General features: G+C 37.9%; 1 protein-coding gene and 1 non-coding gene across 2 annotated transcripts in view; both read left to right on the top strand.

Moving 5' to 3' along the window:
- The first annotated feature begins 518 nt into the window (after positions 1 to 518).
- The window catches only part of Slco1b3 (solute carrier organic anion transporter family member 1B3), a 61,344-nt gene continuing 34,004 nt past the window's right edge, over positions 519 to 27,858 (top strand). The window contains exons 1-3 of the mRNA XM_057782978.1: positions 519 to 602; positions 23,436 to 23,577; positions 25,988 to 26,120. Coding sequence (XP_057638961.1) covers positions 519 to 602; positions 23,436 to 23,577; positions 25,988 to 26,120 — 359 coding nt within the window. The remainder of the gene's footprint in view (positions 603 to 23,435; positions 23,578 to 25,987; positions 26,121 to 27,858) is intronic.
- Positions 25,160 to 25,293, top strand: LOC130889832 (small nucleolar RNA SNORA40). Its single transcript, XR_009058649.1, has one exon. It is a non-coding gene; the product is annotated as a small nucleolar RNA SNORA40 (small nucleolar RNA).

Raw genomic sequence — 27,858 nt, 5'->3', positions numbered from 1 at the left:
GAAGGGATCTGGCTGTTTTTAATCTCATGTGTTTTCAATTACCTTTTCTCCTGGGGAATACATGACTTCTCAAGACAAGTCACACGTAACAAGGGTCTCTGATGCACTTGGAACATACCTTACACACACAGTTCACAAAATGTAAACTCTACTGGTTTATCCCATGGTGCTACTCCTCTGTGAAACCATCTTAACAACGTTCTTGTTAGAAGTCATAGTATGATTTCTTCCTGTTCATTTTGAGTATCTGTTATTATGCAAGGCACTATTTGGCACTGTATAAAAATTTAAGGAGAAATTTAATGCACATTTTCTTTCCTTAGACTGTATAATCTACACAGGCAGAATGATATCAAAATCCTAGTTTCTATTATTTAATGTTTTTGCTCATTTCAAATATAAAAAATCATGTACAAGTTTAATAAATGCCACCTTTTCTCTCTTGGTAGGTGATCATTTCAACTGAAGCATTTATCAACAGTAATTACAGACAGTCCCATCACATCCACTATCCAATCATGGACCAGACTCAGCATTTAAGCAAAACAGCAGAAGTCCAACCTTCAAGACCAAGGAAAACAAGGCGCTGTGATGGATTCAAGGTGGGATGGGTGTCAGAGTTTCAAACAAAGATTAGTCAAGAGGGAATTTTTACTTAGAATAAAGGAAACAAGTCATTTGAAAGAACATTGTTTCAAGTTAGAACTTTCATTGAAGTATAAAACTTTAACAACATTATCTATATCTTGACCTAAGTGTTTTAAATTTGGGTAAGGTTTTCCTTTGATGATATTTTTGATGTTTGCATATTTATTAATATTGGAAAGCTAGATGTATTTTGATATTTCCTCTGGTTCTTGATGGGTCATGACATAACTATAAGCATAGTTAAAATAAAATAAAAAATGTGTGTGACATGTAAAATATTCTTAGAATCAATGTAAAAATCTAGAGGCTTAGTATCTATAAGATATTTTATCTTATATATAAGATATATATCTCAAACTATTGAATTATTTTCTCAGTATTTTTAAAAATTCTGTAATGAAAGAACATAGTCTGATGAGACAGAATTTGGCATTAATAAAAAGACCTGACACAAAGATCTAGGTGAAAACTTAATAAAGTCTTATTTTTTTTATCTGAAAATATGATAATTCTGACCTTTGATTTTGTCACAAAACTATGGGTAATTGATGACATCGTCAACTTTAAACACAGGAGAAAGGATTCCCTTAACAGTGTGATGTGAAAAAGTCAAGGAAGGAAAGGGAAGCAGTTACCCCAATCACCCACCTTATAAAATAAAGATGTTGAGCCCATAACAATCTCTCAAAACCTTATAAAGGATGAGACATCAAGCATGGATGCCTTTTCCAGCACATTAATTTCCTGACCTAGCTGACTTTGAGGTCTTAAGTAGCTGAATGCAAGCGACAGAGTTAATAATCAATTGCAAGAATGTTGTAAAAAACATACTGTTCATTTTAACTTTGTCCGGGGAACATAAAGTCTATTTGTTTTCAGTGACTTCTGGCAAAGTCTGGTCTGATGAAATACTGAGTAATGTTTAAACAGAAAGACAGTTCTAAGAAGGTACTGGTTAACATAATACAGTGACAGCTTATCATTAGGGTGTTATGGTGGGTGATTTCATGTGTATAGTGAAATGATACCTCCTACAGAATCTCAGGAAAAGAACCCAAGAGACAAAAGTTAGATGTTTATGTAAAACATGTTACCTGCAGCCTAGTAAAGAAGACAGAAAAAGCAATAGTAATAGTTACTATCATTTATTGACCTCTTACTGGATGTCAGGTGCTAATCTGATCAATGGACTTGTTCTTTATTATAATTCCATCAACTAGATATTACTGTCACCATTTTATAACTGAAGAAAGAAGCTATAGGTGCACAAAGAGAGAATGACTTTCCTTATATCTTGATTGCTTAGGTTTCTATTACTGTAATAAAGACCATGACCAGAGCAGTTTGGAGAGGAAAGGGTTTATTTCATCTTACATTTTCAGGCTATAGTCTATTACTGAGGAAAGACAGCAGAATTTAGCAGGACAGGAACCTGGAGGCATAATTGAAGCAGAGACCTTGGAAAAGTGATCTGATTTGGTTTACTCAGCCTGCCGAAAGATTGTACCATCCCCAGTGGCCTGGGACTCTTGGGTCAACCATCAATCAAGAAAATGTCTTACAGACTTGTAGACAAGCAATCTAATAGAAGCACATTTTTTTTTTACATGAGGTTCTTTACAGTAACTCTAACTTATGACATGTTGACCAAAAACTATCCATCCTAGGATTCAAAGACTGTAGTTGATTATCTTGGTATCTTAGTTACTATTCTACTGCTGTGAAAAGAGGCCATGGCCGAAGCTACTCTTACAAATGAAAAAACGTAATTTGAAACTTGCTTTCAGTCTTAATGTTAATTCATGATCACCATAGTGGGAAACAGACAGGCATGGCACTGTCTCAGTAGTAGCTGAAAGCTTCACAGGCAGCAGGAAGAGAGAGAGAGAGAGAGAGAGAGACAGAGAGAGAGAGACAGAGAGAGAGAGAGAGAGAGAGAGAGAGAGAGAGAGAGAGAGAGAGAGAGAGAGAGAGACTGGTCCTGGCACGGATTTTTGAAACATCACAGCCCACTCCTAGCGACACCTACTCAAGCAAGGCCACACCTACTTCAGCAAGGTCATACCTCCTAAACTTTCCCTAGCAGTTTCACTGACAAGGAAAAAGCATTCAAATATGTGAGGCTATGGAGGAACATTCTCATCTAAACCATAACAATTAGGGAACAAAGGGTGACCTGAGGAAATCTTATATACCAAGCCATTGTCTCAACTCTGTCCCATATTACTAAAGTAACCAGGTTTATATAATGTTAGTACCTGCAAGAGTTTGTGGAAAGTTTAGGATTTGTCACTGGACTGTTTCCTTTTGCTTTCTTTATGTATTTGAAATTTTATCTTCATTGCAAACTTCTCAGCATGAAACATTCATCCGGTTCTCACACTTAATCAAGCCCATGTACACAACCGACATTCATGATTGACACCCACAGATCTAGTGTGTACATATGTCTAAGAGTGAAGTGGATAATGAAGTCACACAGCCATGTGTTTTAATCCATGGCAATATTCTCTTAGTCTTTGCTAGGTTGTAGAGAGTTTGCCACTTGTCATCTCTCTCTTTAAATTCTTGTACCTCTATACTACAATAAACATTCCTCAACACTACAAAACTATTGTATTGTCACCACAAACCAAAAGAAGACAACAATAAAATTCTCCTTTTTTTCCTTTATTCTCAATTCCATTTCTAGATCAGTGTTTGTGAAGGATGCAAATCTTGTTCTTTTTTTTTTTTGAATTTTTTTTTTATTCTTTTTTAATTAAAATTTCCAACTGCTCCCCGTTTCCCATTTCCCTCCCCTCCTCCCACACTTCTTATCCTCCCCACAACAGAATATAATCTTCCACTAATTCAACAGCCCTTACTTGGTTAGTACTTCTTTTGAAAACAAATGCATGCATCTTGACATAATATGATTGCTCAGAATTCCTAGTTGGCATTTGAATTTCTTTCTTTTTTTTTTTTTTGGATCTTTTTTTTATTCTTTTTTAATTAAAATTTCCACCTGCTCCCCGTTTCCTATTTCCCTCCCCTCCTCCCAAATATTGCCCCCTCCCCCCACTCCCCTCCCCCTATCCCCACTCCTCTTCTCCTCCCCCCACACCATTCCCCCTCCCTCTCGATACTGAAGAGCAGTCCAAATTCCCTGCCCTGCGGGAAGACGAAGGTCTTCTATCTAGGTCCAGGAAGGTGAGCGTCCAAACAGGCTAAGCTCCCACAAAGCCAGTTCATGTATTAGGATCGAAGCCTAGTGCCATTGTCCTTGGCTTCTCATCAGCCTTCTTTGTCCGCCATGCTCAGAGAGTCCAGTTTCAACCCATGCTTATTCAGTCCCAGACTAGCTGGCCTTGGTGGGCTCCCAATAAATCAGTTCCACTCTGATTTATTATCAATATTTATTATCAATAAATCAGTGCACCTCTCGTGGTCCTGACTTTCTTGCTCATGTTCTCGCTCCTTCTGCTCCTCATTTGGACCTTAAGAGCTCAGACCGTTGCTCCAAATTGAGTCTCTGTCTCTACCTCGATCCATTGCCAGATGAAGGTTCTAAGGTGATATGCAAGATATTCATCAGTATAGGATAGGGTCATTTCAGGTTCCCTCTCCTCAGTTGCCCAAGGTACCAGCTGGGGACATCTCCCTGGACACCTGTGAGCCCCTCTAGAGTCAAGTCTCTTGACAACCCTAAAATGGCTCCCTTAGTTAGGATATATACTTCGCTGCTCCCGTATCCACCCTTCCTATATCCCAACCATCCCAATCCCCCAAGCTCCTCCCATCCTCCCCTTCTCACGTTTCTCATCCCATTTCCCCTTTGCCCCATGCCACCTTACCCGCAAGTTCCCAGTTTTTGCCCGGCAATCTTGTCTACTTCCCCTATCCAGGCGGATGACTATACGATTTTCTTTGGGTTCACTTTCTTATTTAGCTTCTCTAGGATCACAAGTTATATGCTCAATGTCCTTTATTTATGGCTAGAAACCGATTATGAGTGAGTACATCCCATGTTCCTCTTTTGGGGTTTGGGATACCTCACTCAGGATAGTGTTTTCTATTTCCATCCATTTGCACGCAAAATTCGAGAAGTCATTGTTTTTTACTGCTGATTAGTACTCTAATATGTATATATTCCACACTTTCTTCATCCATTAGGGAATTAAACTTTCTGCAAATTTAAGCATACATATAATGGCATAAATAATTTTTGTATCTAAAAATTCAATTTGCTCTGCCACATGATTTACCCAAACATGGCAGTAATCCTCCTACAATCTGCACAGTTACACCTTTACAGAATGTCACATGATTGAATTCAACCTATCACAGTGGTTACTGTCATCTAACAGCATGCCTTCAGGTTCTTTGGAGAATTCTTTATGAGTTTATAGCACATTTGTTTGTAGTAATTAACAACAGTCTATAGCTACCTCATTTTAGCTTCGTTTGTACTGGAAGACATCACAGTTGCTTTCACATGTTAGAAATTACCAATAAAGCCGGGCAGTGGTGGCACATGCCTTTAATCCCAGCACTTGGGAGGCAGAGGCAGGCAGATCTCTTTGAGTTTGAGGCCAGCCTGGTCTAGAAGAGCTAGTTCCAGGACAGGAACCAAAAAAGCTATGGAGAAACCCTGTCTTAAAAAAAAAAAAGAAATTACCAATAAAATTGCTATTCACATCTGTGCACAGGATTTTGTTTAGATACAATTTTTAGTGCCCTTGATCAAACATGAAAATGTGATGGTTGAATTCTATGCTGAGAGTATTAGTTCTGTGAGGCATAGTTTAGCCATCTTCTAAAGTAACTGTATTGATTATTTTGTGACATAACAAATGTACACTTTCACCAGATAGGGAGCCAACATCTTAAAATAAAGATACCCAAGATACCCAAGTCAAATTTGGTTGATGTTATTTATTGGGGTTACTTACAGGAATATGGGTGAGGAGTTATTTTAGAAGCAGAAATGTTTAAAAAACAGCTGCACCACCAATGCCTACTCACAAAAACCTGAAACACAGAACAAACTGCACAGCCTCATTGTAGGGAGGCCACTTGTTGGTTCCCGGCTGCTCAGCCCCAAAATAATCACACAGAAACTATATAATTTGCAATACAGTTTGGCCAATAGCTTAAGCATCACCACAAGGTCATGGCCTATTAGCAAAGTTTCAGCATGTTTGTCTCTGGTGGAGGTTCCATGGTTTCTTTGGATTCTGCCCATCTTTTTCCCATCATTCACTTTAGTTTTACTTGCCTACGTAAGTTCTGCCCTATCAACAGTCCCAGGCAGTTTCTTTATTGACCAATGGTATTCACAGCATAGAGAAGGGAATTCCACATCCCCTTCCCTTTTCTGTTTAAATTAAAAGGAAAGTTTTAACTTTAACATAGTAAAATTACATATAACAAAACAGGTATCAAGCAATAATTACAATTACAATATTTAAATATCCTTTATCTTTTATCATAACTAAGGACAACTATAACTATAACTATAAATTCTTCAACTCCATTAAATATTCCAGAAGGATATACTATTACCTAAGTAAACAGAAAGTACATTGTAAACAAATTCCAAAACTCTAGAATTGACAGAGACTTCTTGCTGCCTGGATAGTCACCCAAAGTTATTCTGTACCATTGAGGCATCCACCTTCAGCTTAACAGGCCCATAGTATCCAGCAGACTTTTCCATGAAGCAGTAAATTTCAAAGACAGCTCTGCTTATATTGACAGTTTATCTGTCACTTTCTTCTGTGTCCTGCAGAATAGACCTCTAGCAGACTCTTTTATGAAGTAGGAACCCCAAAGGATTGTCTCGTCTTCTTTAGAAAACTTCAGCAGTTATTTTTCCATGGGTCCCGCATGTCCAGTTCACACACCATACCATTAAGCAGGCCAGGCAAGAGCAATTTATTGCCCAAATGGCTAGTAAACTCCATAAGGAGACTCCATGATGCCCATATTCCTCTTGAAGTAATTGGTGCTGCCAGGAACAAATGTGTCTCATTGTCATAAAAAGTCCTAAGTTCTTATACATTTTAAATGCAATATTCTGTAGTCTTTGAAAGGTTTAAAGAACACCTATCCATCTGAAATACATATTTGTCTGTCTAGAAAATCTAACATATCTACATGCTTGACTATTATAGATGACTCTCTATTAACTAATATTTCTTAATTATACATTATATTTTTAAGTAAACTGTATAATCACAATACCTTAATCAAGAGCAGAAATATACAGATACACAGAACAACAAAATTGACCTTAAATTTGTATCAATAAATCAGTATCCATACCAATGCAAATCTATATAGCATATCCCCCTTTAAATGTAAACAAACATTTATAGACAATATTTGGGAATGTGGGTGTAGTTCTTTCCATACTGCATCCTGCTTTTTGTTGGGCAAAGTATTTTGGGGGGTATTTATGACAAACTTTCTGGGGGTTTTGGTACATTAAATCATATTAGTCTGGAATGATCCCATAGGTTCTCATCTTTTGTGGAAACAAAAGTAGAACCTCTTTTTCAAAACAACACATCTATAGACTTGAATTTTGAAGACAAAATACCTTTAAAGTATATATGTTGGTTACTTAGCTCCTTCACAGTCAAAAAAATTCAAAGAAAACACAATAATATACATAATTTAGACTCGCTTTTTATATTCCATCTTTACATGGCTTATTCTTTCTTTATTCCTTTTAATTTATGACTGTCTACACTCTGTCTCTTTAAAAACTTTGTTTTTTTTATAAACCATTTACTTCCCTTTATAACTCTCTATACTCTTTTTCTTCTCTGTCCCAAGTCTGCATATATTTTTTTAAACACTCTGTGTCTTGTTTAAAGGTCTTTTATGTCTGAATCTGTCCTATTGTGTATTTGAAATTATTTTCTGACCAGAAATGCTTCTTAAGATGCTAAGCCTTCCTTCTGCTCTTCTACTGGATCTTGGAGCAGAATATGAGCAAGGAAGTCAGGACCATGAGGGGTTGGTTCACCCACTGAGACAGTGTGCCTGAGCTAACGGGAGCTCACCAACTCCAGGTGGACTGGAAACAAATGAGGATGGGATCAAACTGGACCCTCTGAACATAGTTGACAATTGGGACAGACTAAGGGGCCAGTGATAATGGCATTGGGATTTATCTAGACTGCATGTTCTGGCTTTTTGGGATCCTATTCTCTTTGGATGTATACCTTCCTAAGCCTGAATACAGCGGGGAGGGCCTTGGACTTCCTACAGGGCAAGTTGCCTTGCCCTCTCTTAGGACTAGAGGGTGTGTGGGGGAGCAGAGGGAAGTGGGAGGAGGGGAGAAAAAAATAAAATGCTAAGCCCTTCTTATGAACTAAAGCGACACCATTGCAAGGGTATATATGGCAATGCCTGCTCTCCCTGCCAAGTCCAGCATGACAGAGCTGTTTTCTGACTCTGATAGCCATGCTCACAGCCAGTCTGTGTTGCCATTTTTAGGCACACAGGCAGTCTTTGTTGCCATTAAGCAAGTTGTAGTAGTCTGCTCACAAACCCTAGTTAAATGCTCATTCTCCTGAAAGAGCCAGAGGTCACACTGGCAGCATGGCCCAGAAAGCCAGCATTTCAAATCACATGGCTTTTTTTTCTGCTACTGCTGAATCAGTAAGACCTTTCTTAAAGGTACCACAGCATGCTGCCAGCAAAAGTTCATTCAGGAAAATAAATGCAGCCAAACTTTGTTTTTTAGTGTTTAGAATTCCTTTCTAAGTCCTCTCAGGTTTTACATGGATTTAGTCCACCATATTGGAATGCCAATTTGTTGTTAGTGACCGCTAGTTCATTTACTAGCTGCCCAGCAGCTCAGACCTGAAATAATCACACAGAAACTATATTATTTGCAATACTGTTTGGCCAATAGCTTAAGCATTACCATGAGGTTGTTGCCTACAAGCAAAATGTCAGTGTGTCTGTCTCTGTCAGAGCCTCCATGCCTTCTTTGGAATCCAATCTGTTTTCTTCCAGTATTCACTTTAGTTTTCCCTGCCTACCTAAGTTCTGCCCTTATCAACAGGACAAGGCAGTTTCTTTATTCACCAATAATATTCACAGCATATGGAGGGGAATCCCACATCACAGCCAGTAGGCAGCTTAATTGGTTAGAGGGTAAACTTTCCAGGTAGTTCAGTGTGTCTGAGCCTCTTCCAGATTGTTCAGGTGCTCATTGCTACTTCCAGGCTGCTCAAATTATCTGAACATGCCTCTTTGTACTTACTACCAAAATAGACTTCAGGGAGAAAGGCCTGACGAATCTGGTCATTTTCAGGGACTTCATGAAGACCTTGAGTTGTTTATTTCCCAAACTTAATGAATTTTCCTACAATATGGAAAGTTTCCCCTCCCCTTAGAACATCCTGTAGCTTTACCTCCCTTTTGACATTCTGTCTTTAAGCATACCATAGTTTCACCACTCTTTAACATCCTGTGTCTTAATGAGCATCCCTCCAAGATAAAGGTTTTAATCTCAGAGGAAATGATTCATGGTAATCATCCCCAACAGCAATTGTAAGAACTGCCTTTGGTCTTCATCTTTAGTAATACTTGCCTTTTCAGTGGCCTAGATTTTAACTATTGGAATAGTTTAATCTATGTTTACATCTCTTTTCCATGTGTCTTTCAATGGTAGTACAAACTGTGAAACATTTTGTATGGTTCTCACCGATATTCCTTCTTTAAGAAAATGTGTTTTGTAGCCTCTTTCTTAAATGCCTTAGTCACATTTTTGATGTTTTGAAAAAAAACACAAACAACAAAGGCAACTTAAAGAGTAAACAGTTTATTTTAGTTTATGCCTTTAGAGGGCTAAGAGTTTATCATGATGGGTATGCATGGCAGATAGCCAGAGACATGGTGGCAGGAACAGAAAGTTGAGATGCTGGGGCCAGTGCCAGTGGTGGCCAGGTCCCACAGAGGAAATATGGAGTTGGTGAGGGAAGGATGAGCCAGGCAGAATGGTTGGGAGAATCTTGCTGCCTTACTGACTAGCAGTCAGAGTATTTCTTTATTTATACAGAACTAAGTAAGCATGGATAGATTCATGTTGTTCCACAACATAGATCATACCATTTCTGATTTTGGACATGTGTTTCACTTTTTCTTACATATCTTTTAGTCATCTTGATAAACCATAACATAATGGAATTATCTTTTATAATTGTTCCCCATTAAGTGCAATCATCATTGATAAAGTTGTCTTTTATAACCATCTTTGCTCATTAATCCCATGACACAATTTTAAGAATCTCAAGTAATATGACAGCCTGTTCTCAGGCTGGTAGCTTTTGTGGCTTCAAGGACACTAGATCTAAACAAAATTTCCAAGCCAGTCTGTGCAGATTGCCATGTCCTAAGCAGTGTATTATTAACTCTTAATGGTGAGCATGACCAAGAGAAAGTCTCAGACCAAAGCTGCTGAATTTATTATTCAAATTCTGGCATAATACAATGTTTATATTTTATATCTTTATGAAATTTGTTTATATGTCTAATCCTATCATCCTTTCATTACTTAATCATATGATACCACATTGGCTCTGATGAAAGGTCCTGATACTCATCCTCTTTTCATCTTTACCCTCCATACTTTGCTCATCAGTATAAGTCTCTGTGTAGGGCAGATGTAACTTCAGCTAATCTAACCTTGCTGCTGTATATGCCACATAGTTTCCTGAGTGTATAGTGGGAAGAGGCTTCTGATATGATATGTGGTCAACTGCTGTAGCCCACCAAAACTTGTTGACCTTTTTAAGTTTACTTTTCTTTGATTATCTTGTTCCAGAGTAAGTGCAAGGGCAGACAATTTTAAGAATATCTCATAGTTCCATATAGTCTCTGAGTTATTTATGTGTGCCACAGCTTCCTAAGACACTGCCAAATCTCTGAAGTAGTAGGCTTTCTCCAGAGTCACTTTTGTGAGCAATATCATTTGTATTCTTTATTTAAGTCTGTGGTCCATTCTGAGTTAGTTGCTGGGAAAGGTATGAGGGACAAGAGTCAATTCATTATTTTAAAATTATCTCTTCCTAATTGTAAACAGAGACTGTGCTTTCATTTCCTGGCCACCCAGTCCTGAATAATCACAAAAAACTATACTAATTACAACACTATTTGGCCAATGGTTCAGATATATTCCTAGATAGCTCTTACATCTTCAATTAACCCATTTATATTAATCTGTGTATTGCCATGTGGCTGTGTCTTGCTAGTAAGGTTCTGGTGTCCTTCTACTTTGGCAGCTATTTGGCATCTGCCTGACTCTGCCCTTTTCTTCCTGCATTCCCCTTAGTTTTCCTTCCTAGCTATATTTTGCCTTGCCATATGCAAAGTAGATATTTTTTTATTGAAAAAAATTTTCCCACTTCCTCCTCGCCTCCCATTTCCCTCCCCCTCCTCCCGCCCCTCTCTCCCTCCCCCCACTCCTCTTCTCCTCCCTCTCCAGTCCCAAGAGCAGTCAGGGTTCCCTGCCCTGTGAAAAGTCCAAGGTCCACCCCCCTCCATCCAGGTCTAGAAAGGTGACCATACAAGCTGTCTAGGCTCCCACAAAGCCAGAACATGAAGTAGGATCAAAACCCTGTGCCATTCTCCTTGGCCTCTCATCAGCTCTCATTGTCTGCCATGTTCAGAGAGTCCGGTTTTATCCCATGCTTTTTCAGTCACAGTCCAGCTGGCCTTGGTGAGCTCCCAATAGATCGGCCCCACTGTCTCAGTGGGTGGGTGCACCCCTCATGGTCCTGACTACGTTGTTCATGTTCTCCCTCCTTCTGCTCCTCATTATAACCTTGGGAGCTCAGTCCGGTGCTCCAGTGTGGGTCTCTGTCTCTATCTCCATCCATCGCTAGATGAAGGTTCTATGGTGATATGCAAGATATTCATCAGTATGGCTATAGGATAGGTTCATTTCAGGTTCCCTATCCTCAGGTGCCCCAAGGAACTAACTGGGGACATTGCCCTGGACACCTGGTAGCCATTCCAAGTTCAAGTCTCTTGCTAACCCTTAGGTGGCTCCCTTAACTAAGATATGAGTTTCCCTGCTCCCCTATCCAATCTTCCTTTATCTCCAGTCACCCCGATTTCCCCAGTTCCCTTCATCCTCTCATTCACACTTTTCTCTCCCCATCTCCCCTCACCCCCATCCCACCCCACCCCCAAGATTCCAATTCTTTGCCCGGCAATCTTGTCTATTTCCCATAGCTGGGAGGATAACTATATGTTTTTCCTTGGGTTTACTCTCTTGTTTAGCTTCTTTAGGATCACAAATTATAGACTCAGTGGCCACTATCCATGGCTAGAAACCAATTATGAGTGAGTACATCCCATGATCTTCTTTTTGGGTCTGGGTTACCTCACTCAGGATAGTATTTTCTATTTCCATCCATTTGCATGCAAAATTCGAGAAGTCATTGTTTTTTACCGCAGAGTAGTACTCTAATGTGTATATATTCCACACTTTCTTCATCCATTCTTCCATTGAAGGACATCTAGGCTGCTTCCAGGTTCTGGCTATTACAAATAATGCTGCTATGAACATAGTTGAACAAATGCTTTTCTCATATGATAGGGCATGTATATTGAAGAGGTATGGAGAGAGTGGACAGCCTTGGCGTGTTCCTGATTTTAGTGGAATGGCTTTAAGTTTCTCTCCATTTAATTTGATATTAGCTGTCAGCTTGCTGTAGATAGCTTTAATTATAGTTAGGTATGACCCTTGTATCCCTAATCTCTCCAAGACTTTTATCATAAAGGGATGTTGAATTTTGTCAAATGCTTTTTCAGCATCTAATGAAACGATCATATGGTTTTTTTCTTTCAGTTTATTTATATGATGGATTACATTGATAGATTTTCATATGTTAAACCAGCCCTGCATCTCTGGGATGAAGCCTACTTGATCATAATGGATAATTTTTCTAATGTGTTCTTGGATTTGGTTTGCCAGTATTTTGTTTTTTTTTTTTTTGTTTTTTTTTTTTTGTCAAAGGTTGATTTATATGTATGCATATCTCTCTTTGTGAAATCTGTTAATCACACATGTATTATCAATATTTGTATCAATTTATCTCCATTTTCTTTTTCTAATATCTGTTGATGGATTTTTTTTTTACTTATTTATTTATTTTTATTCTTTTTTAATTAAAATTTCCACCTGCTCCCCATTTCCCATTTCCCTCCCCTCCTCCCAAATATTGCCCTCCCCCCACTTCCCTCCCCCTATCCCCACTCCTCTTCTCCTCCCCCCATTCCCCCTCCCTCTCGTTACTGAAGAGCAGTCCAAATTCCCTGCCCTGCGGGAAGACCAAGGTCCTTCTATCTACGTCCAGAAAGGTGAGCGTCCAAACAGGCTAAGCTCCCACAAAGCCAGTTCATGTATTAGGATCGAAACCTAGTGCCATTGTCCTTGGCTTCTCATCAGTCTTCATTGACCGCCATGCTCAGAGAGTCCGGAATCAACCCATGCTTATTCAGTCCCAGACCAGCTGTGTGCCAGTATTTTGTTGAGGATTTTTGTGTCGATGTTCATGAGTGAGATTGGCCTGTAATTCTCTTTCTTGGTTGAGTCTTTGTGTGGTTTTGGTATCAGAGTTACTGTAGCTTCATAGAAGGAATTTGGCAATGACTCTTCTGTTTCTATATTGTGAAATACATTAAGGAGTATAGGTATTAGGTCTTCTTGGAAGTTCTTTTAGAATTCCGCATTGAAACCATCTGGTCCTGGACTTTTTTTGGAAGGGAGGTTTTTGATAACAGCTTCTAATTCTTCGTGACTAACAGGTCTATTTAGGTTGTTCACCTGGTCCTGGTTTAACTTTGGTATATGGTATTTATCTAAAAAAGTGTCCATTTCTTTTACATTTTCCAGTTTTGTGGCATACAGGCTTTTGTAGTAAGATCTAATGATTCTCTGAATTTCCTCTGTGTCTGTAGTTATGTCCCCCTTTTCATTTCTGATCTTATTAATTTGCAAATTCTCTCTCTGCTGTTTGATTAGTTTGGATAGGGGTTTATCAATTTTGTTGATTTTCTCCAGGAACCAGCTTTTTGTTTCATTGCTTCTTTCAATTGTTTTCTGTGTTCTATTTTGTTGATTTCAGCCCTCAGTTTTATTATTTCCATTCTTCTACTTCTAGGTGAGTCTGCTTCTTTTTTTTCTAGAGCTTTCAGGTGGGCTGTTAAGTCTCCAATGTGTGCTTTCTCTGTTTTCATTAAGTGGGCACTTAGTGCTATGAACTTTCCTCTCAGGAGTGCTTTCATAGTGTCCCATAGGTTTGAGTATGTTGTTTCTTTATTTTCATTGACTTCAAGGAAGACTTTAATTTCTTTCTTTATTTCTTCCTTAATCCAGGTATGGTTCAGTAGTTGACTGTTCAGTTTCCATGAGTTTGTAGGCTTTCTGGGGGTAGCATTGTTGCTGAATTCTGGCTTTAATCCATGGTGATCTGATAAGATACAGGTGGTTATTAATATTTTTTTGTACCTGTGGATGTTTGCTTTGTTACCGAGTATGTGGTCAATTTACGAGAAGGTTCCATGAGCTGCAGAGAAGAAGGTATATTCTTTCCTATTTGGGTGGAATATTCTATAGATGTATGTTAAGTCCATTTGATTCATTACCTCCATTAATTCTCTTATTTCTCTGTTAGGTTTCTGTCTAATTGACCTGTCCATTGGTGAGAGAGGAGTATTAAAGTCTCCTACTATTAATGTGTGCGGTTTGATGGCTGCCTTGAGTTTTAGCAATGTTTCTTTTACGTACGTGGGTGTTTTTATATTAGGGGCATAGATATTCAGGATTGAGACTTCATCCTGATGAATTGTCCCTGTTATGAGTAGAAAATGTCCCTCTCCATCTCTTCTGATTGATTTAAGTTTGAAGTCAACTTTGTTAGAAATTAGTATGGCCACACCTGCTTGTTTCTTAGGTCCATTTACTTGATAAGCCTTATCCCAACCGTTTACTCTGAGTAGATGCCTGTCTTTGTGGTTGAGGTGTGTTTCTTGTAAACAGCAGAATGTTGGATCCTGTTTTCGTATCCAATCTCTTAGTCTGTGCCTTTTTATAGGTGAGTTGAGTCCATGACCAGTGGTTGTTAACTCCGGTCACTTTTTTAGTAGTAGATTTTGTGTGTTTCCCTTCTTTGAGTTGTGCTGGTGAAGGGTCTCTAGATGTCTGAGTTATTGTGGTCATTGTTGGACTCCTTGGTTAGTGATTTTCCTTCTATTACTTTCTGTAAGGCTGGATTTGTGGCTACGTATTGTTTAAATTTGTTTTTATCCTGGAAAATTTTGTTTTCTCCATTTATAGTGAACGAAAGCTTGGCTGGGTATAGTAGTCTGGGCTTGCATCCATGGTCTCTTAGTTTCTGCAGTACATCTATGCAGGACCTTCTGGCTTTCATGATTTCCATAGAGAAGTCAGGTGTAAGTCTGATAGGTTTACCTTTATAAGTAACTTGGCCTTTTTCCTTTGCTGCTCTTAATATTTTTTCTTTATTCTGTATGTTTTGTGTTTTGATTATTATATGGTGAGGGGATTTTTTTTTTTGATCCAGCCTATTGAATGTTCTGTGTGCTTCTTGAACCTTCATAGGTATATCTTTCTTTAGGTTGGGAAAGTTTTCTTCTATAATTTTATTACATATATTTTCTGGACCATTGAGCTGCACTTCTCCTTCTTCTATTCCTATTATTCTTAGGTTTGGTCTTTTTATTGTGTCCCATATTTCCTGAATGTTTTGTGATGAGAATTTGTTGGCCTTGCTGTTTTCTTTGATCAGCGTGTTTATTTTCTCTAATGTATCTTCAGAATCTGAGATTCTTTCTTCTATCTCTTGTATTCTGTTGGTTATGCTTGATTCTGTAGTCTCTATTCGTTTACCTAGATTTTCCCTGTCCAGCAGGCCTTCTGTTTGTGTTTTCTTCTTTGCCTCCATTTCAGTTTTCAAGTCTTGAACTGTTTCCATTATTTGTTTGATTGTTTTTCCTTGGTTTCCTAGGGTATCATTCACTGATTTACTCAGTTCTTCAAACTTTCTGTTATACTTCTCATCCATTTCTATAAGGGCATTTTTTACATGCTGTTTAAGGGTGTCAATCACTTTCATAAAGTCAATTTTTTCTACTTCTTCATGATTAAAGTGTTCATGTCCTCCTGTTGTGAGGTCGCTGGGTTCTGGTGGTTTCATATTGTTTTTCAGATTGTTGGGTGAATTCTTGCATTGGCGTCTGCCCGTCTCTTCCTCCGAATGCTCCCCTATGGATCTTCTTTTACTGGATCAGGTCTCCTTGCCTACTGATGTACCTTCTCAGTGATGGCACTCCTGGTGTTCCAGTGATGCCTCTCTTGGTACCAATATCAGATCTCTGTGCCCAATGATGGCTCTCCTGGTGCTGAATATTCTCATATCTTGGCAATCCAAGAAAAGTTAGTTTTTCAGTTCTCTTCCTTATTTTAAGGATAGGCTGGCAACTTCTTCCTACTGATGCATGTATGATCATGCATGATGATGATGATCCTAATGTCTCACTCCCCAACATTTTACAGTTAGGTTCACTGTCAACCTCTTGTCAATCCAAGACTTATTTTTAAATTTTTATTATTATTTCCTTAGTGTACAAACAAGCATATTATTTCTACATATGTGAGTATTTTCTTAGTCACCTTTTGCTAAGTTTAATCATAAATTTGTTGTAATAGGTGGTGTCTTCCTTTTGAAAATTTCTAAAATTTTCTGATCTGTTGTTATATCATCAATCATCTTTTTGAAAAATTGCATGCTTTGACATTTTGGATGCAGAATTCTATGCTCAAGAGAGAAACCTTGTTACTAGTGTTTCTTAGCAACATGTGCAATGCAGGATCTACTGGAGTTGGCAGAGATGTGATAAGATTTTCTTTTATGCATGTAGATCTATTAATTTTCTAAATGTTTTGAAGCTACTGAAAGAATTATGGGTGTTTTTTGCTGTAGGCCTCTCATTTGGGGAATATCAGTCAGAAACCCATGTTGGGACATCATATGTCAGGGTCTAGTCTTGACAGGGTTCATATCTTCCAGGGGTAGGAGCACATGGATTAGAAATATTAGGCAGAATGAATGGAGATACAGAGATACAGAATAGAATCTAGATGGCGATTCACTCAATACTGAATACTGAATAAAAAAAACATTTATTTTCCATATGCTTATATACCCCAACCCAAAGAGGGGGGAAGAAGGTAAAAGACTGGTTTAACATGATACAAAGAAGAAACAGAGCAATTTACTCTTTAATACCATGAGTTAAGTATTCTGTTGTTTAGGCAGGACATGTATCAACCACAACTTAGGCTAAGCATCCTGTAAGAAGTCACTCCCTGGATCAAACCCCTTGTCATATCCTTGATGGAGCAGGAATAGGCCTGAACTCTCTTACCTTTGGTCAAGGTGGAACAGATGCACCTCTGTGGGCCATCTTAATACCCAAAACACCAAAGTAACTACACCCTAGGTCAAGGTATCTTGTTAATAGTTACACCTTAAATTAAACCGTTCATCAATAATCACGAAGGAGCAGAAATAGGCCTGAACTCTCTGACCTTTAGTCAAGGTAGAACAGACTTCTGTGGGCTCCCACAATTTTTATTTTCTAGGCTTTTATATGTGTATCAATAAGTAGATTTCTTCTCTGCCCTAATGATGATTTGTAAGTCTGTTTAGCTTGCATATCTTCTAGAATTTTTAAAAATATTCAAATTATTTACTTTTATGTTTATAAATATTTTGTTTGTCTGTATATCTGAGCACCACATGCAAACAGTGGCTCAGGAAGCCAGAGGAGGACATTGCATCCCCCAGAAATGGAGTTAGATTGTTGTAAGTCACCATGTGGGTGCTAGAAACTGAACACAGAACCCCTAGTAGAGCAACTAGTGCTCTTAAATGCTGAGCCATCTCTCAATTCTGCTGCAAGAACTTTTTGGTAATTCTGTTTTTATACTCTTTAATAATGACAAAGTCATAACACTTCTGAGTATCTCTTGGGAAAACTTGACTTTCTGCTTTGTCATTCAAAGCATGATTTTCTACTTTTACTTACTTTATAGGGTAATAAAATTAGTTAAGTTTTTGTATAAATTAATTAGGGACTTTTTTCAGACAAAGATTTCATAGAAGGCAAAAAACTTTAGTCACCAGTCAGCCAAAGGCTGGTCTTTCCACATATTTCCAAATAAGCTTTAGTCAGAGTTTCCTGTATTTGTGAGGAACAAGCCTCTCTAGGAGCATAGGAGTGTGGAGAGTGTTGCTTCTAGAAGAAAAATTCCAAACCTCATGATCACAAATCTTTCTTCAGCTGCTCTGCTGAGCAGGACCCTAAGATTTTGGCATTTTATCCTATGAGGTTATGGCCCTCAACTCTGAGCAGCCCAGTAGTTGTCATTAACCTCACACTGAGTAGCAGAGACAGACATGTATTAATACTAGTCAAAATACTAAGTAGCGATGCCTATTAATGGACCAAGTGTGAAGCTATTAGAAGAGAAAGCCAAGACCAAATTAACAGGCCTGGAGTCTAGGGATGAAGGGAAATGTGAAGACAGGCTTATGCAGATTTGATTGAGCAGGTCTCTGGTTACTAAGATTTTCCATATGAGTCAAAAAGTAATAACTTATGCTCAGGTCAAGCATGTTGACACATGTCTGACATCTTAGCAAGTGACAGACAGAGGCAGGACAACTCTAGATACATGGCCAACATAGTCTGTACAATGAGGCCTTGTCATTATATGTGTTTTTTTTTTCAAATCTGCAAATCTAGTATAATTTTAAACATTACATTAAAATTATTATATTAAGGAAACAATTTATAACCAAAAATTCCCATTGTAAGTAAAGCTCTTAATTGTAGGAGGACTGGGAGACAGCTCAGGAAGAAAGGTTCTGTTGAGTAAAGTTGTTGCTACCATGCCTGAGTCTAATCAAATCACAGGAGGTACATATGTACAGATAAGGAGAAAAGGGACTCCAGCAGGTTGTCCTCTGAATTCTACATACACTATGGCATATATGTACCAACATAAACACAACAAATAAATAATAATAAAATTAAAATATAACACAAAAGCAGCGAGAGTTGATGGCATGGGTATTGGTTAGAATTTCACTGAAGGATAAGAATTATGTCCAAGAACACATCAAACATAGGTGAAACTCATCAAATAAAGTGTCTGGAAAGTAAAAGTTAGAAATTTTGTGGTAAATGCTCCAGGAATTAAAGATCTTTATTTGGCTACTTACAAAACACCCCTACCAAAACTCTGTAGCGTCAGATCTGTCTGCAAGACCCCTCTCTTTCCCTGATTTCTTATACCAACACTCCACAGGCAACTCTGGAGAGCAGAAACTACAGAACAAAATCTGCCCTTGCCTGTCTCTATATTACCTTTGTTTCCCTCTGTAACATTCTTGAAACTTATTCATGATTATTTATTCTATTTAGCTATGAGCTCAGCTTAGCAAATAGTTCCTTGCTCATCTCCATTATGGCTCTCAAAATTGACCTACAATATTTTCTCTTGTAAGACATATTATTTGTAAACTTTTTATTTATTGTATATGCATGTATGCGAGATATATGTGCTGTGTGTGTATGTGTGTGTGTGTGTGTGTGTGTGCATGCATGTGTGTGTGGCTATGTGCTAAGGAGTGCATGCCATGCTACACATATGAATGTAAGAGGAAAATATGAAGGAGTTGGCTCTTGCCTTCCTGGAGATTGATCTGAGACCATGAGGTTTGGAAGGAAGTACCTTTGCCTGCTGAACCATATCACATCTTTATGTTACATTTAAAATATGCACTGGCCTCCTGATGCTAGGCCTCGTTGTACCTTCCTACATTCTCTCTTCCTCCCTCCTTTCCTCCTTCCATTCTCTTTCTTTCTCCCTCCCTTCCTATTACCCCATCTCTGCTTTTCAACAGCCCCATGCTCTTCAGTGGCCCAGAAGCTTTCACCTGCTGCCTGTTTCACCCTAAATGCTGTTTCTTCTTTAATGGGTAAATTTCTTTGAGCTCCTAATATTTATTTCATAAATTAATGGCTACATTATAAAAGCTTCACTTGGGAGGGGCTCAATCAATCACTTTTTCCTGAGTATTTCATAACATAGATTTATGGTGGTGTTAGGACTCAGTCCTCATTACACTGTTTGCCTCTGACTCTTTGTCCTCAGGTGATTTTAATTTTCTTAGGCTCCCACAAAGTCATTACATGCAGTAGGATCAAAACCCAGTGCCATTGTCCTTGGCTTCTCAGTCAGCCCTCTTTGTCAGCCACGTTCAGGGAGTCCAGTTTGATCACATGCTCCATCATCCAGCTGGCCTTGGTGAGCTCCCATTTGATCAGCCCCACCATCTCAGTGGGTGGATGCACCCCACGGTCCTAACTTCCTTGCTCATTTTCTTCCTCCTTCTGCTCCTCATTTGGACCTTAGGAGCTCAGTCCAGTGTTCCAATGTGGGTCTCTGTCTCTAGTTTCATCCATTGCCAGATGAAGTTTCTATGGTGATATGCAAAATATTCATCAGTATGACTATAGGATAGGGCCATTTCAGGCTCCCTCTCCTCATCTGCCCAAGGATTCTAGCCGTAAATAAAGAACATTGAGCCTATAATATGAGATCCTAGAGAAGCTAAATAAGAAGGTAATCCCAAAGAAAGACATAAAGTCATCCTCATGATATTGGAAGGAGACAAGATTGCCAGACAAAAATTGGAAACTTGGGGGTGGGGATGGGGTGAGGGTAAGAGGAAATGGGGAGAAAAAAGTGAGAAGGGGAGGATGGGGATGGTTGGGATGGAGGCAGGGTGGATATTGGAGTAGGGAAGTATATATTTTAATTAAGGGAGCCATTTTAGGGTCGGCAAGAGACTTGACTCTAGAGGTATTCCCAGGTGTCCATGGACATGTCATCCCATTATTTCTGAAATAGTGTTCTTTTACTTCCATTTGTTTCTAGGCATTTTCCAAAATATTCTGAAATTCCTTCATGACCCATTAGTTTTTTTCCAAATGTGTGGTTTAAGTCACATATGTGTGATATTTTTTGTCTTTATTCTGCTCTTGCTTTTTTTTTTTAACCTATCTTGGTAAGAAAACTAGTTCATATATTTTAATCTTTTAAAAATTGCTTTTGGCTGGGAGATAACTCAGTCAGTAAAGCATTTTTATTGGGAAACCCATGTTTGAATTCTAGAACTCATGTAAGGAGAATGGTGTGGCAGTGTGCTCTTTTAATCCCAGAGAGATCAGGTTGAGGCAGACTTCCCTGTACTCTCTTGTCAGTTTTCCTAGAATACCTGATAAGCTTCAGGTCTATGAGAGACCTCATTTCACACACACAAAAAGTAGACAATAGCTCAGAAGTAACACTCAAATATGGAGGTGTGGCCTTGTTACAGGAGGTGTGTCATTAGGAGAGGGTTTTGAAGTTCAAAATGTCCATGCCATTCCCACATGGTATTCTCTCAGCCTCCTGGTTGTTGTCTCAACATATGGGTGCTCAGCTACTGCTCCAGAACCATCTTTTCCTTCCTGCAGTTCCTGCAGTCATGTTCCCCACCATGATGATTATGGACTAACTTTCTAAAATTGTCAATAAGCCATAAATTAAATTATTTCCTTTATAAGTTGCCATTTATCATGTTAACTCAACATGACAATAGAAAAGTAGTTAAAACAACATCTTACATTAAATGTCAGTCATTCTTGTTGTCTGCACCACCTCCATTAATTTCCAAGATTTCTATTTACATCCAGCTTCCCCAAAACATGGCTTTGAAAGTATCCTGCCCATCCCTAGATTTGGAATGTACTGCAAATAAGATTAAGCTAAAGTGATACCCCACAGAGATTAGAAATCAGTTTATGATCTCTCAGTTGTAACCAGATATTTTTCTCCTGCCAGACATTGTAACATTGGGGTTTCCTTCTTTGCCCTATGGGCCTAATATGTCTGAAAGACTTTTTTCTGTGAAGCAGGGAATTTTGTCTTGGAAAAGTTCATCAGTTATCTTTGTGTCCTGATGGTTCAGTTTGGGCAGTAATTGTCAGCAATTTGAGGCAAGGGCAATTTCTTTGCCCATAGGGCTAGCTTTTGCCATGAAGAAAACAAACTCTATGTGGAGTTTCTATGACGCCCCTAATTTTCTCTAAATATATTTAAGATTAATTTGTCATTGTTTAGGGAGGTTAATTACAAGTTGTTATTGGTAATGATCAGGAAAAAAGCAGAATAAAGGAGATTATATTCTGGGATCCCATTCTAAAAAGAAAAAGGGAGTATATGGAAATAGGATAAAAGTATAGATTCTTGAATCTACTTTAATCCAAAAACAACTATAATCTTAAATATTTTACATCAGTATGGATTTTGATGTATTGATAAAAATTTAAAGTTAGTTCTGTTATATTGTATGTATATGTCTACTTTTTTAAGGTATTAAGTTTATGCCACTTATTTAAATGTAATGTATAATTAAGAAATACAGATTAATAGTCATCTATAATAGTAAAACTTATAGTCATGTTAATTGTTTGCAAGTCATACACAGATATACTTAGAGAGATGGTCTTTAAATACTTCAAAGACCTATAGAATATGACATTTAAAATGTTTAACAACCTAAGCCTTTTTTATTACAATGAGACACATCTGCTGCTAGTAGCACGAATCTACTCCAGAGATAAAACATGACGGAACAGTCCTTCAAAGTTCCCTACTTCACAGGAAAGTTTGTGAGACATCCTAGGCCTGTAGGCCAGAGTTGAATTCCCCAGTGTTGCAGAGGAACTTTGGATAACTGCCCAAGTAGCTTGAGGTCCCTGTTATTAGATAACATTTTACTCTTCTGGAATCTTTGATGGAGTGAGTTGAAGACTAGATATTTTTAGTTTTCTTCAATTATGCTAAAAGATAAATTAGATACAAAACTTTAAATTCACAGACAGAAGACAGATAACTAAGTATTGCCTCTAGTTTTGCCAAATGCAAATGGATTAGATATTGTTTCTATACTTCTTAATAACTTTTTGTTGTATATAATCTTACTATGTTAAAGTTAAGTCCTTATTTTTTAATTAGATGAAAAGTGGGAACTACTGTGTAATAACCCTCTTGTACACTGTAAATATTAGTCAGTTGAACTGGTTTAATAAAGCATTGGTTTGCCAATAGCCAGGCAGGAAGTATGGACAGTGTGACCCATCTAAGGATGATGGGAAGGAGAAGGGTGGAGTCAGGAGTCTCCAGCCAGATGCAGAGGGAGCAAGAGATGAAAATTTCATGTTAACAATGGTACCACCACATGGCAAAGCATAACTAGAAATATGGGCTGATTTAAATGTAGAGTTTGCTAATAACAAGCCTGAACTATCAACCAGAATTTATAAATATTAAACTTTTGAGTGTTTATTTGGGACTGGGAAGTTGGGACAGGAAATTTTCATTTACAATGTTAACTTTGCTGCTGTAATGATAATCAAGTTAGGAAGTTATGTCAGTTATGTGTTTATACAATGATAAAATGAAAAGAGCTAAGGGAATGCCAAATGCTACTGGGGAAAGACTGATAGGTTGTCCTCAATTAAAAAATAAAATAAAAAAAACAGAAAAACTGTATTTGTAAGGAAAGTAAAAAAGTATGAGTTCCAGAAATAGTATATCCTACTTTGATTAACCTTCCCCATTTGCTTTTCCTTAGATGTTTTTGGCAGCCCTCTCACTCAGCTATATATGCAAGGCACTAGGTGGAATCATTATGAAAAGTTCTATCACGCAAATAGAAAGGAGATTTGACATACCATCTTCAACTGCTGGTTTGATTGATGGAGGATTTGAAATTGGTAATGTTTATTTCTATTTAACTAATAAGACTTAAAGAGGAAAAATATAGTACAGACATGTTCTGTGCCCAAGCGTCTCAAGCAGGGATAACTCTGTGCTTTCTCCAAAATATAGCAATATCTGGAGTCATTTTTGTTGTCATATCTTGGGAAGAAGTGACACTCATGATGTGTAGGAGTTAACATCAGTTATATCATTAAAAATGGTACAAACTGATTGCCAGTCACGATGGAAAGAAGATTTTGGAAGATTGACTCTACACAGATACATTGCTTTCCTACTAATTCCTATCCAAGTACTATCCAGGCCTTACCTTGCATAGCATCTGGGATCAGATGAGACCAGGCTTGTTCAGGGTGGTATAGCTGTAGACTCATATGAACTCCTATGAGGCTCCATCTTCCCTCCCTCAAGAAGACCACACATGAAGAAAAGTTGAGAGAGCTATAGTAACTTTGATTTACGGAACAAAGAACAGCTTGGGAATAATAATATTTGTTGGATTTTTGCTTTTTAAATCTTGTGGGGGTGGTGAAGGTAATTTTGCAGCATTAAGGATGTTACTTTTATCTTCATTTTGACTTTAATATCTCTATTCATCACACTCAAGCTTCATTCAGTTACTCAAAGGGATTCTTATCTTATGAAGCAGCAGAAGCTTAATGCCTCTACTCCTTTTCTGTCTGTCAATTAAATTTGTTCACTTATTTCATAACTCAGCTGTAGTTTCTCCCTCATCCTTTCCTCCCATTCCCTCTGCTCACCTCCCTTCTGTACCTAAGTCCCAAATATAGTCTTTCTCTTTTTCTGTTCAGAAAGGTGCAGGCCTCCAATTGGTGTCAACAGAACATGGCATATCACGTTGAAGCTGGACTAAGCTTCTTTCCTCATGTTAAGGCCGATAAAGCAACCCAGTATAGGGAATAGGTTTCCAAAGGTCTGCTAGAGGGTCCAAAACAGGCTCTGCTCTCACCACTAGGAATCCCATAAGTAGATCAAGTTATTATCATTGTCACGCATATGTAGAAAGCTTAGGCTTAGGTGGGTCCCATCCTAACTTCTTAACTGTCATCCAAGTGTCTGTGAGCTCCTCTGATCCCAGGTTAGTTGCCTATGTGGGTTCCCTTGTGATGACCTTGACTCCCTGGCTCACACAATCCTTACCCCCCTACTTCAATTGAATTCTCTGAGCTTGGTTTAGTTCTCCATTTCCCAACATCAAGCTAGACAATTTGCAGTCAACATGACATTTCAAATAGTTTTTCCTCTTAGAAATTTTACTAAAGCTCTTTGTTCATTGATGTTTTCCTCCCTGTGCTCTGCTCACCTGTTTTCATTTCTAATGTTTTTTTATCATTTGTTTATAATCATGCTCATGGTTTATTCTTTTATAATATTTTTGCCAGGAAATGCCATGACAAGTACATATTAGGACTTTAAAGAATGCCAGGAATGTATAAAATCTGCATTAAGTAATGTTTTTCTCTCACATTAAGAAGACTTTTCTCCATTTGTTTTCATTTATTATAATCTAGTCTGCTTTAAGTTCCTTAAAAGGAAAAAAATATGCTTTAACAATATTGCCATCCAATTTAAGTATGTTTTATTGCTTTCAAAACATATTCCATAGACTGGTGCAAAAATAAATAAATTCTCTTTCGCAACCCAGAACTCAGTGTCCCCTATGAATTTTCATACAGGTCAAAAGAAATATGATGGTATCTAGTTTAAAGTGACTAGGTATTGATGACCATTCCAAAAATAAAATGTTATTCAAAACAAAGGACTTGGAAAATGATCCAATGGTTAAGAATTCTTTTTTTTTTCAATGCAGCAATTTTTATTGCTATATTTGAAAAACAAATAAAACACCCACACAATTATTGTACATGTAAAATCACTTCTCAAGCAAATAAGAATCATGAGTTGTTTGATCCTAAGTAGTTCATGTAGTCATTAGGAAAATTTGTAGAATTTTAATCAATTCAGACTATTATTTCAGAGGAGTATTCTGACTGCTTGTTCTGAGGACTTAGTTTCGTTTATAGGAGCCATATCTGGTGGCTCACAACTAACTGTAACTCTACCTCTATGGGATCTGACTCCCTCTTCTGGCCTCTGTGAGCACTGCACTCATGTGTACACACACACATACATAATTTTACAAAATTAAATAAATAAATCTTCAATAAATAAATGAAACAAATGAAATTGCCTCTGAATATTATAAATCCTATAATTTTCTATGGTCAGTTTAATTAGGGTAAATTTTCCCTCATCATTCAATCTGAGGAAAGGGCCAAATGTTTTCTCTATTTATACTGTTTGAGGCATTCCATTCTACTAGACACATTGACCATCAGCATTTGCTCTGACAAATCAGATTGATATAATTTGGTTTTGTTTTAGGGAATTTGATGGTTATTGTATTTGTGAGTTACTTTGGATCCAGACTGCACAGACCAAAGTTGATTGGAATTGGTTGTTTAATCATGGGCCTTGGGAGTATTATGACTGCAATGCCACATTTCTTCATGGGATAGTAAGTATGCCCTGTGCCTTTCCCACTGACTTGTAACTTAGTAATGATGTTTCATTTATGTCTCTTGGTTTGAGAAACTTCTTAGAGAACTTCATACATGTGTACAATGAAATATAATCACATATACCCACATTTCCCCTCCAACTCCTCCCACACAGCATACACCCTCCTTCAAACTTGCAAATCCCCTTCTTCATCCTCATTTTAAACTTTCTTTTATAACTATCTAAGTCCCATTAGTGCATGAGCATGTGGGCCATCCACTGAAGCTTGGCCAAACTACTGATGGCTACAATGTCAAAGTATAATAATTCTCTTTTCCCCAGATGTTATCAACTCTTGCTATCTCCCCAATAACAACTGGGGCCTGGAAGTCATCTACCCTATCCATGAAGGGATTATAGGAATTATAACTGACTTGATCTTGTGCTGAAAAGAGACTGAGTGCTCACCCCTAAATGGGACTAAAGCTAGAACAGGGGTGCTGAGATACCAGGACCCATTTGTAGCACACACAGACAGAGTTACTTAATCTTTGCTACATTTGGCATCCACATTGTCACCATACTAATGTCATATTCTTCTTACAGTCAACCATTCAAGAATCTTTCCCCCCGTTATTTTCATCATTTTATGCTCTTCAAACTTATTTGTCTATGTGTGACCTCTTCATCATGGCAATACTTTGCTTTCATGGCTAGCACCAAAATGTTCATATCTCTGTTGTCCTATCTTCAGTCAAAATCCCTGTAATAACTCAAATCCAGTCATTAGTCCCACTGTCTAACTGTTTCTAACTATTGGTGTCTACTTATTCATTTACCATGTCTATATATCCATTGGACACTCAAGACTTTCCCAACCTTGTATTACACCATGAACTCTGGTTCATAACCATTCGTTTAGTTGTTGCTCTCACAATTGCAAAGCAATTCAGGCCAAAGCCATAGACTTTATCTTAAGCTCTAAATTTACTGAAATGCAGATAACCAGCAGTTCCCAAGATCTTACCCTTTTTACATACTTCAGTCAGTGTGGACATCAATGTTCTTATCCTGACTGAAGCCAGTCATCTAGATATCTTGCTTTCAGTTCCAGTTCTACTATTTTAGAGACTTATTTATTATTTTTATTTCATGTGTATGAATGTTTCACTTCTGAATAGTATGTGCACCATATGCACATGAAGCTTGTGAAAGACAGAAGAAGGCAATAGATCCCCTGTACCTTGAGTTATAGGTAGTGATGAGCATCCTGATGTGGGTGCTGGAATCTAAACTGGGAACTTCAGGAAGAGCAAGCAATGCTCCTCACTGATGAGCCATCTCTCCAGTCCCTCAGCTCTGGTTTGATCTACATTCAATACAAGAACTAAGTTCTAAATACAAATCAGTTTTCTTAATTTTGTTTAAAACTCCAAACTTTCTAGAACAGGGTTTCAAATTTCAGGTCCCAGTTTATCAGTGGAGCAGCAAAAACTCTTCAGGTTATTGAGAAAACCATGTATTGTAAGATAGACTTGAATAGTATGCAGAGATAGATTCTGTCCTTCCAAGGCATCATTTGAGCTATACATACATTTGTAAGTGTGCATATATATTGTGGTAGGGACACACATTGAAATTATTTTAAGTCACAATAAAAAATATTTAACGCTCTCACCTATGCATCAATTATATTTAAAATTGCTTGTAAATGCATGCTGGTCACTGAGAGGGTCCTTTACTTTCTTAGGTGA

The sequence above is a fragment of the Chionomys nivalis genome, chromosome 1, assembly GCF_950005125.1.
Source record: "Chionomys nivalis chromosome 1, mChiNiv1.1, whole genome shotgun sequence".
Classification (NCBI taxonomy): Eukaryota; Metazoa; Chordata; class Mammalia; order Rodentia; family Cricetidae; genus Chionomys; species Chionomys nivalis.
Note: the sequence above shows the minus strand (reverse complement) of the source record. Positions and strands in the feature narration are given on the sequence as shown.